We start from the raw sequence: 11,318 nt of genomic DNA, 5'->3' as shown, positions 1-11,318 counted from the left end.
GAACTCTTGGAATCTACGCGGAATTTGAACGCGACGCCAAAGGAGGCCGGATGTAGACACACGAAAGATCACTTCCGGTGCACCGCTGATTGGTTTATCAGTTTTGCGACCACGGTCGCGCGACTGAAAAATCGCGCAGAGAGCGACTGGCCCAAAATGGTCGCTTTTCAAGAAAGGCGACCGTTTGCGACCATTTGCGACTGGTCGCTTTGCGACCAACTTGGTCGCGCGACCACTGTCAGTCGCCGGTGTGAATGTGCCCTTAGGCATCCAATGCTCATCTGGTTGACCAGTGCAAGAATTCAGGTAAATTGGTTATGTTTGATACTTTTTATTGCTAAAAGATGATAATGAAACAAGACATCTCATAGGAGAGACTACAAATACGAAGGTCGTGGTGTTGGTATTCATTATGGATTACATTTTGCTCACTATGCCAGGGTATTGTCCGTGATAATCGGTGGACTTGGCCACATTATATATATATATATATATATATATATATATATATATATGTGTGTGTGTGTGTGTGTGTGTGTGTGTGTGTGTGTGTGTGTGTGTGTGTGTGTGTGGATTTCTAAATTCGTGGGCAACAGAATTCACTTGAAGCTTGCAATTATCGCACTTTCGAACAGTGAACTTTGAACCGAATTTAACGTTTAAATATACCGCCACAATCGTGGAAATCGCACAAACGCGAGCTTCCCGAGATTGATGCATCGCGACGCAACTCTCAACTTTTTTTTTTTTTTCAGCTATGTAATTGCGGAGATGAGCAGAATGGCCGTGAGAATCGAAAACTAGCGTTGCAGGGCAAACAAGAGCCACGTAACATGAGTTGGCGCCACTTCTGGGCACACTTCGCCAGACGTAGACGCATGGTCGACGGGCGAGAAAAAAAAAGAAAAGGCAAAGCAAGTCCTGTCGGCGTCGATGCAGCACGTCCTTTGACAAAACTAGAGCAACTCTTCTGAATTGATGACAGCCTCACCCATCATAACCTACTTGTTTGATATCGCTCGCGAACTTGGTGGAGAGGAGGTTTGGGGCGCTGGCGCGGATGGTCACACACAGGAGCACGGGAAACGTGCAAACAAACAAACATTGGGAACGACCGTGAGGGGCTTTGGGTGTTCTCGGAAGTTGTGTTTGCGACTGAGTCAAGTAATGTTAACTTTTCCTGACCATGGGCGGGTAAGCGACGCTCTACGGCCTACTATCACTCAACGCGCGACGCGCGTTCCCTGCGTGCGTCTATCCGAGAACGGTTGTCGGCGCCGTACGCTGCCGATGTTGTTTGCCGACACACGGAAGGTGGTGGGAGGCAAGGCGGCAGCACAGGACAGCCGCCGCAATCGTCGCTAAGCCTACTTTGATGATCGGAGCGTGGTCTCCGGGTTAATTGCTCGCCGGTTACCTAAATTTGCGCTTCTCCCGAGCAGCCTCGGTGTGCAGCTTGCCGTTGAGGCCCGCCTCTACGGTGACACGGCTTGGGAGAAGTTGGAAAGCGGCTTGCTGTTCCGATAACAGCCCCCCTTCCCACCTAGGTGTTGGCAGCGGGCTGTCCGCCTTGGCAGATTTTGGGTGGCGGTCGAGCTAACGTTGCGCGCCTGTTTCTTCGCTAGGGCCGCTCATCGACGGGGCGTCACCACTGACTGGATATAAGCCGAGGACGCCAGTGACCTGCCGCTGCGTCGGACTGCGGATTTACAGCATCATATCTTGTCGGGCCGGGGGTTAAACTGCCGCTGCTAGGTGAGCCCACTTCCTACAGCAGTGCATATTGCGTTGGCTTCCTCTGTGGAAACCACGCTTGGACACACAAAAGCTGTCGAATTGTTTGGTGATTAATGTGATCTGCGGGAGCTGTCGTTTTGTGTCCTTGCTTGTCTCTTCCTTGCAATGTGTCTGTGAGGTTGCCGCCGTGACCTCGACAGCGGCATTAGGTATTTACGGTGCCTTGGTGCAGCAGTTCTGAGAGACAGTTTCACAGTGGCAGCTTCGCGTACTGCTGTTAGTCTAGCGCCCCGCAAGAACGAGAGAATTCGCCTTGAAGCCGCGTTTTGAGCAGCGTGCTCACTTCGATCTCTCCACTGGCGAGCCGAGTGCTTGCCAAATGTGCGCACCAGCGCAGTGGTTGTCCTTCGCACAAGCCTTGTTGACAGTGTAGATTTCTCTTTTTGTTTGGGACAGGAATGAGTTATTGCCAGCGAGAAAAAAAACAAAGTCTCTAACGGAACTCCTCGCGTCTTTTCCGTCTGCTTTTTTACCTCGTGGTGTTATTGCGCAAAGTCTAGCTGCAACATCTCTTCGGTCTTATCTTCTGCGCCGTTAGCTGTGAAGAGAGCCCCAAAAACACCTACAGCCACCGTCAGCGGTAATGCTAACAAGATGTTTGTGCATTTTTGGTTCGGGCGGGCGGGCTGCCGAACAGGCGAGGTCATTTCGGAGTCGTCATTGCATTCTATAGTGCAGCTGACGTTGCTTGCTAAAAGCGGAAATGTTGCTCACTGGACGCAGGTTGTTTGTCCGCACCTGCGGCTGAAAATACGCACTAGCGCGCCGACATCCGCTTGCGATTTCGTTGTTTGTCTGTCTGTACTGATTGTATCGTAAGCAGCCTTGTTGCAGGATTAGTTGAAAGCAGTGTTATCTGTGCAATAGTGTACAGAGAAGGAATTCAGCGACCAGCCAACTGAAGCACAACCAAATTTTCTCCCGGCATGATCTGTGAGCCTTGTGGAAGCAGTTTGCGAAGCCGTCTATGCAGAATTTGTCGATGATCCTCGCGCAAATGCGTTAGTCAGAGGTGAGAGCAACCTGGCGCCCTTCTAGAACAGTACTTAAAAGTGCTCCGATGAAGGAATAGTTCGTATAGCATGGCTTGATTTTTAAGCTTCGTTGCGTGGGGTAACACGCTTAATTAACCAACGTTACTTGAACCAGCAGGTGTTCAAAATACATCGGTGTTTGGTTTCTGTTCGCGCATTTGTAGTTCTGCATGTTTCTGTTGAGCATTGTGGCCAATGTATGCATAGTACCGTCGAGTGGTTCTTCTGAATGTATTTACCAACTCCCTAGGAACTCAGTTGCATGCAGTGTATTGCTTGCTTCAGCACATCCTTTAGAAGCTGTTTTGGATACTTTTAAATAAAACTGAATGCTTTCTTTTTCTTCATTAGACCGTGACTGAGCCAGTTGGCTGAGTTGCACTGCTGGGGCAGTTATCACGTCAATCAGATTCTTGCATACTAGAAGCCGCAGAAGTGCCAGGGTAGCTATCATTTGCGTTTCCAACAGGAAAAGGCAAATCGCTGCACTTAGTGCACCTCCGAAGTAAAAAAATAAGAGGCTTGTTGTGTATAACAAGTTTCTTTGCGACACTCTCTAAGAAACCGTTACATGAGTTTTCATTGCCGCTTCTTGCTGAAGTTCGGTGGATGACAGTTTTCTCTTTCATAAACCTTCCTTCACCTTGCGGACTTCCACGGAACTGATAAGCCATGTTGTCCTCGCATGTTGCGCAGGCTGGCTTGGTCCGGCGGGGTCACGATGATGGAAGCGCCGCTGGCGCCGCAGCAACGTGCCCCGCTCGGAATGCACCCCGGAGGCATGAGCATGGCCCCCTTCGGCATGGAGCCCATCGTTGCCGACCCGGAGCCGTCCATCGTCAAGGAAGGCTGGCTCAACAAACGAGGTCAGTCCATGGGTGGTGCTGCAGTGATTACTCTTTTTTCTATACGAAATCATTGCAACGCCATCTGTGGTAGTTGTCACACGAACCTTGCATGTTTGTCTTGAACCTCATTGAATTTTCTAGCTCAGCTGTGCTGCTGTTCGGTAACAGGTCTCCAGCTAGAGCTGGCATCAGTGCATCTTCTTTACTGGTCCTTTTGATGCGTTCAATGCAGGGGAACACATCAAGAACTGGCGAAAGCGCTACTTTGTGCTACGCGAGGATGGCACATTGATTGGGTTCAAGCTTAAGCCTGAGCATAGCCACGCTGACCCTCTGAACAACTTTACTGTAAAAGGTGTGTGTTCCTCATCATCACAATAAACAGTCCGTGTGACAGGCGATAATTTCTCCTCTCTCACCTGCTGTAGGCTGCCAACTGATGAAGTCTGAGCGACCAAAGCCATTCACCTTCATCATACGTGGCCTGCAGTGGACGACGGTCATTGAGCGCATGTTCTGCGTCGACTCTGAGGATGACCGGTGAGACCTTGCTGCTGGAGATAAGAGTGTCCACAATTGTGGAAGCTGCTTATTGTTGATGCTTCCGAATATTTGCGTGTCATGTGCTGGGCTGCACACACGCAAGCAAGCAATGCAATGATTAAATGCACGCAGTGCATATGTAATCAGCTATGCATACATAATATGCTATCCACATGCTGCTGTCTTCACTGTGCTGACTGCATCGTGCTTGCTGTCAAAAGTCTACGGGACTTGGCATCAACAAAGTAAAATAGTTTTGTCATAGCTTTAGTGGGAAGTGCGCATTCGGCTTGCTCTGCCGGCTGCCATTTTTGTTTTGGTGTCCCGCACTGCATACAGCGGCAGCAGCCTATTTGTTGATGCGAGATGAAAAAATATTCTTTTCGCTGGAAATTAACCCACGTAATGATCGCACCCCTAAATATGCGTCAGTTTTTTTGACAAAAGACTGTGATCATTATTTGAGTAAATATGGTACTTTTCAGGTGCCAAAAAAATTGATGACAGCAAATGTTTGCTTGATAACGAAACACCACGAGCATTGTCTTGAAGGTGTGTCAAGAGCACAGCTTAACATTGGAAGCTGGGCAACGTCTGCTTTGTAGCTGTGAAGCCTTGCCCTGCCTGCCTCATGGTGGCTCTGTGTGTCTCTGTGCTTGACGTAGGGAGGGTTGGTGCCGGGCCATCCAGCAGGTGTCCGAGAAGTTGGCGAGCGAGGAGGACGTTGAGATGGCGGAGCCCAAGGACGAGCAGTCCCTGCGGGACAAGTTCAGCATCTCGACCCGCACATACGCAACAGGCAACCGACTCAGCCTGGACAACTTTGAGTTCCTCAAAGTGCTCGGCAAGGGCACCTTTGGCAAGGTGGTGCTGTGTCGTGAGAAATCCACGGAGTCCTTGTATGCGATCAAGATTCTCAAGAAGAAGGTGGTCATTGACAAGGATGAGGTGGCACACACGCTGACCGAGAACCGGGTGCTGCGCAGCACCAAGCACCCATTCCTCATCTCTCTGCGCTACTCCTTCCAGACAGCTGACCGCCTCTGCTTCGTCATGGAATACGTCAACGGTGGCGAGCTCTTTTTCCACCTGTCCCGCGACCGCGTCTTCACTGAGGAGCGCACCCGCTTCTACTCGGCCGAGATCCTGCTCGCCCTTGAATACCTACACAGCCAGGTGCGTCTTTACCTCTCACCTGCCACATCCCGCTTTCTAGATGCACTAGCACTCTATTGCTATCTGTTTTAATTCGGTGGCCACATTCCAGTGGGGGCAGGAAGTAAGAACACTTGTGTGGCGAACTTGTGGTGAGCAGAACCTAGAGAAGTGTGCATGCCATGGGAGGACAAGACGCAGAAGAGATCATTTGCAGGAAAATGATGTTATCGTCACACAAGAGTGGCTGTTTTCCAACCAGGAACTGTTGTCCACAGACTAACAGAATAATATATTGTTAAAATTCGGTAGTCTTGCCTTTACCACCACCAAAAGCATTCGCACGCCCTTCTACTCTGTGTACCTAGGCCTGTGGTGAAAAATATTGTACGGGAACAATACATTCCCTGCATAAGGAGAACCGGTTGGGCCACTGTGACAACACACATTTTCTGAACAAATCTTGGAGAGCCTTCATGCTCTCGCATAGTTTGTGTAGAGCAAAAATACAGGATGAAAACAACTAGCAACAACACGAGCAGCAAGTAGAACAGGTGGTACTCACGCTTCCTCCCTAGGAGAATTGCAATTAGAAGAAGAAATGTCAGTGGACGCGAGTTTTTGATTGAGAAACAGCCTTGCAGAGTTGCTGACTCACCCTTATGTTTCCTGAAGGCCTAGTCCGTCTCAACTACGGAGCCTGCTCCATTTCAGTGAGGGTCTTTAAATGGTCTGTCGCAGGGCATTATCTACCGGGACCTGAAGCTGGAAAACCTCTTGCTGGACAGGGAGGGCCACGTCAAGATTGCAGACTTTGGCCTCTGCAAAGAGGACATCTCATTTGGGTCCACGACCAAGACTTTCTGTGGCACGCCCGAGTACCTGGCGCCTGAGGTTCTAGAGGACACCGACTATGGCCGTGCCGTGGACTGGTGGGGCCTGGGTGTCGTCATGTACGAGATGATGTGTGGCCGCCTACCCTTCTACAGCCGAGACCATGATGTGCTGTTTGAACTCATCCTCGTTGAGGAAGTCAAGTACCCCAAGAGCATGAGCCCCGAGGCGCGGAACCTGCTTTCGGGTCTGCTCGTCAAGAACCCGAGGCACCGGCTGGGTGGTTCAGTCAACGATGCCGCTGACATCAAGGTGCACCCATTCTTCCGCTCCGTCAACTGGGACGACGTGGCCCAGAAGAAGGTGAGGGCTGTTCCTGGGACCGGGGCTAAAGTTTACCACTCCTCAAGCTGCTTTCTGTTTTATTGCAGTCGCTATTGTGTGGGCACTCCAGCCGCACTCGTGACATCAGGGACATCTCCCAGTTTTGGTCAGGGAAAGACACAAAAAATGACAATAGCAATTCCACTGTGAAGTGAGATCCCTCCACTATTTCCCACTACCCAAAGCCTGTCTCGGATTACATGGTCCTTGAACATGCTGCCCGGCAAAACATGCCAAAGTTGAAGCAGCAGAATGCTGGTTGCTCGTGCAAGGAGTGTTGCAGCTCAATGCCGGAGGTACAGTGGCATAGCAGTGTGATGTGGCTGTACACCACTGCTATGCAGTTATGGAGCAGGAAGCAGACGCACATTGTGCCCAACTTGAGGAGGGGGCAGTGCCCATAAAAAAAAAGCTAGTCTTGCTCTTTTTAATACATTCAAATTCAAGTTTATTTACCAGACAATATGCTGGAAAGTCTGCTGGGCTGAAAGCCATGAAAACGACTTGACGGGGCCCAGGTGACCGTTGCATACTGTTCACAATACCTTGCTGTCATTCTTAATGTTTCACCTTTCAAGCAAAATCCAGGAGAATATAGAATGTTTTTATCTGGCCTCCAAATGGGCTTTGTTGTAGAATTGTAAAAGATGTTGGGTGTTATTGTGGACATTGTGACAAGGGCTTTGTCGTGCCATTGTGTCAGTGTTTCGTTTGCACTGTGCCATCGTGATTACCCAGCCACAACTATGACTATTGAAAAGTCAGCCATAGTCATGTTTCACTTCCCCCTTTTTTTCTCATTTGCCATTCACATGCAATAGAACTTCACTGTTACAAATCACCGCCCAGGTGCATTTAAGATAACTCATTAGATGTGTGGTCGGATTGTTTTGTTTTTATGGATATGTTCCTTCAATTTTTCTTTAATGTTTTAACAGGGTTTTAATTAAGCACTTGCTACACATGACGGTGCTCAGCCTAACCTAAAGGGTAACTTTGATTATTATTTTGTCATGTCAGAGAAGTAGCTGCTTGAGATTCATCTGTATGTCTGGTCATATGCAAGGTAGCTCATTTCTCAAAAAGCAAGAAACACCACATAGAAACCAAAGCCAGAAACAAGAGCGTCAGTAACTAGATACATGTCAGGACAATGTGTTTAACTGTAAGGAATTCTGAACACTCCCAGGCCGTGCTTTTCTAGTAATGCTTTTTCCGACTTATTGGGTTTCATCAGTGGTCAAAGCAACATCCCGTCCATGTTATCAGTGGGATCAGCCAGCCATGAACGGTGTACGATAAGAGTGGCATAGAATCAATTGGAAGGAATTTCTACAATGCCACTGCCCTAGGCTGCACAACTTTTCTTGGTGCAAAAACAAAAAAGACCAAAATTGCTCTATGAAGGTTATATCACTGCCAAAACCTTTACACCAGGAAATAAGTTTAACCCGGAAACTCATGGCAGTAAGGCTCCTGCACAGATTGTGCAAAGACAGCTTCATGAGATACATTACGAGCAGCAAACACAGGTGGTCATTTGAAGTCATTTACTCATGTTTATACCCAAGTCAACTTAACATCACTGTCAATGACTTTCATTATGTTAACCGGTACTCACTCCTGCTTATGCTCGCATCCACTCACACCTTTCTTCACTTGCAAACACTCTATGTCATGCCTTTTAATGTGTGTAGAACAGATATGAATCAGGTGTGCTTCTGTGTGAGTTTGCTGACCTACGATAGCATATCTTCTTACATGCCTTAATACTATCTGTTTCTTCATCATAGGCAACCAAATTAATGTTAAGTGGGCTCAAGCTAACAGAGTTTTGAATGAATATTTTATCAGTCTAAACAGGTTCAGTGTTCCTATTTATTGGGGGAGGGGGGCTGCTGTCGCGACAGGCTTGAGAGACCAGCCCTGCCTGTTACCCACAGGTGACGCCGCCCTTCAAGCCACTAGTAACCTCTGACACGGACACGCGCTACTTCGACCAGGAATTCACGGGCGAAACGGTGGAGCTGACGCCGCCTGAGGAAGGCCCCCTGAACTCCATATCCGAGGAGTTTGAGCAGCCCTATTTCCAGCAGTTCTCGTACCACGGCAGCTCGGGTGCCCTGTGCGGAGGGGGCCGTGGCTACTCGGCGGGAGACCGAAAGGCCATCCTCTCCTGAGCGGAAGAGGCCGTTGTGGAACTTCTCTCTTTCTCTCTCTCTCTGTTTCGTGAACAGTGCACACACAGCTGAGGTGGAACACGACATCCAGATTACGCAGTGAACTTGCGTCGGCCGCAGTGAAATGGAACACATGAGCCACTCAAGGGTAAAACGTATTCTGTCATCCGTCAGAAGTTACCCCTACAACCCCGTTTATTGCCGGTGGTCCTGTGTAAAGTTGAATGGTTTGAGATTGCAAAAGCAATTGTTTGACCCAGCACGTCATCTTTGCGTGTGCTCTGTCCTTTTTGGATTTTTCAGGAGAGCTTTTGCTTAAGATGGTGGGCACTTACACATGTTCTTAAAGGACACTGTGAAATATTTATCACGTTTAGTATCTGCATTCACTCTGGAAAGGTGCAATGAACCATGACGTTCAACCAGAATGTTGGTGGGCAGTTTGTTACAAAAGCGTACTATGAGTTTATGCTATTTCAGCGCTGAGCAACGCATTGCAGGAATTGTCAGTTCCATGTTACAGTACAGTAAACTCTCGGTGCTACGAATATCTTGGGGCATCATAAAGGATTTTTATTATCTGAAATTCATAGTATTGATAAGTGTTCACGGCATGTAAGTGACATTAAGACATTCTTGTTTATTACATTTGTGACTATTTCCAGTTGAAGATGTTCTTGATGACCTTACGGACCTTCGTTCCCTTAGCGTTGTGTCAAGTAGACACTCCCACACTGCGCAAAACTTTGCACTTGTTTCTTTGCCTACCTATCCAGGGCTCAGTGCATGTCACAGTGCATGCTTTGCAACTATAAAGTTCTTGGCCAGGATCATGAGAGGCCCAGTATGTGATATGCCACTTTGCTGCCATGCACCACAGCCATACTCTTCCTACTGTGAAAGGTTTTGCGGCTACTCGTACATTTGTACTACTCGTTACAGCCCAGTATAACATTCAAGTCATCCTAAAACAGAATGCATCATACTTAATTTTTTGTAGGACTACTTAGGTATTCATAGCACCGTGAAATTCTAGTAAACTGTGGTCGTATTATCGAGATTCCACTGTATTGTTAACTTTTATGTAAGAACTTTGTTGCTCCATGTTACAAGCTAGCTTATACAGACTGCAAAGTAATGGCATGCCTTTGGTACTTGCACTGCCGACCTGCGATAAATCCTGGCATTTTCTGCAAGTTCACAAGCCTGCGGCCATGTGACCTTGCTGATAATGGCGGTTTGTCACATCTGTGGGGGTGAAAGTGTCAAGTGCATGCTCTTGCACAGTACGTGAAATTACGCATGTGTGCTTGTCCACACACCTCATTTGACATAACCAGAACAGCAGTCCTTGGGCTAGAATCATAAGTTGTCAACATGCAGGTTAGTGACATCTTGCTGCCCTGTGTTCCTCACTGTTCAAGCTCTCAAAACGCGCCTCAGCTTTAACAGTGCTATGAGTGGCAATGCGACCATGTTCATTAGGGCAAGTTGGGAGTGTGGAATAGCCTGCTTACAGAAATTTGCATTGCAGGTTGCGGGCATTTTGCAGGTATGTGTGCTGCAAGAGAACTTTAGAAATAGCAACTCGAGTGGCTTGCTTATGCAAAGGGACTTCGGTGTAGGCACGAAAAAAAACAAAATTACATCACTTGTGCACGGAACCCAAAATCCGTGGTGCAAATGACGATGTAGTGCACAAACATTTGGCCCTCACTGTCTAGAGCTTTCCCAAGAACTTGTGTTGAAGCCATGTTGGGGCCTTTGTGGTGCACAGTTTCACTTGACCCCGTCTGTGGGGGGGATTGTAGTTGCGCTGCAGTCTGGAATAGGTGCCGCGTTTTCCCTCAGCTGCTGTAGCAAATCCTGTGCTGTGGACAGACTCGCATTTCTGCCCGATCAGTTGGCACTGAAGCCGCCGATATGCAGTGGAACCAACCAAGTTGCCCTTCCGCTTGACTCCTGGGAAGAACGGAATGCAACGTGTACATAATGTAAGGCCTGAGGTGGGGCTAATAAAATGCTTCACGGAGATTCTGACTACATTGTGGATGAAGGCACCTCCACCATGGTGTCAAACCTAACAGAAAAATATACTTTTTTTTTTTTGCTTGAACCAGAACTGAACCGGAACATTACAATTTTTTTCACTCATGAGCAAAACCGAAAGGGAAAAAAAATGGTTTTCGGTTCAGGCTGGCCACCTTTCCATGAGCTTTTCATCCATACATTGCCTGGTCTTGTGGCTTAACCATGCTACCTTATTTGTAAATACCCACCCTCCTCTCGTAATTTTGAATGTAGAAACATCTTTAGAAGGGTTTTCAGCATATTGCGGCAAGAGGTGGACTATGTGTTGTGTTAACACGACGACATGGCATCGCATCCGACGTGTGGACTCGCCAGACTGTGATGCGGGCAAAGTATCCGAGACAGTGGAGCTCATGTGCGCGTTGCTTGTCCCCAGTATGACTGTGGATGGCAGGCGATAATATATTCGTTATCACCAATGAACAGCAGGCCATCCAGTGAAATAGTCTTAC

At 48.1% G+C, this 11,318-nt stretch overlaps 1 protein-coding gene across 5 annotated transcripts; it reads left to right on the top strand.

Annotated features, from left to right (window-relative positions):
* The first annotated feature begins 951 nt into the window (after positions 1 to 951).
* LOC142563921 (RAC-beta serine/threonine-protein kinase-like) lies at positions 952 to 10,809 on the top strand. Of its 5 annotated transcripts, none has more exons than XM_075674646.1 (8): positions 952 to 1,194; positions 1,626 to 1,755; positions 3,528 to 3,697; positions 3,912 to 4,034; positions 4,108 to 4,219; positions 4,888 to 5,398; positions 6,119 to 6,574; positions 8,539 to 10,809. In XM_075674646.1, exons 3-8 carry the CDS (start codon positions 3,553 to 3,555, stop codon positions 8,773 to 8,775), a joined length of 1,584 nt encoding a protein of 527 aa, XP_075530761.1. In that variant the 5' UTR covers positions 952 to 1,194; positions 1,626 to 1,755; positions 3,528 to 3,552; the 3' UTR covers positions 8,776 to 10,809. The 5 variants fall into 5 exon arrangements, with proteins under 5 accessions (XP_075530761.1, XP_075530763.1, XP_075530762.1 ...); XM_075674648.1 differs by lacking the exon at positions 952 to 1,194 and adding an exon at positions 1,243 to 1,547; XM_075674647.1 differs by lacking the exon at positions 952 to 1,194 and having other exon boundaries at positions 1,243 to 1,755.
* The last annotated feature ends 509 nt before the right edge of the window (positions 10,810 to 11,318 follow it).

Source organism: Dermacentor variabilis, chromosome 11 (assembly GCF_050947875.1).
Source record: "Dermacentor variabilis isolate Ectoservices chromosome 11, ASM5094787v1, whole genome shotgun sequence".
In the NCBI taxonomy this organism is placed as follows: Eukaryota; Metazoa; Arthropoda; class Arachnida; order Ixodida; family Ixodidae; genus Dermacentor; species Dermacentor variabilis.
Note: the sequence above shows the minus strand (reverse complement) of the source record. Positions and strands in the feature narration are given on the sequence as shown.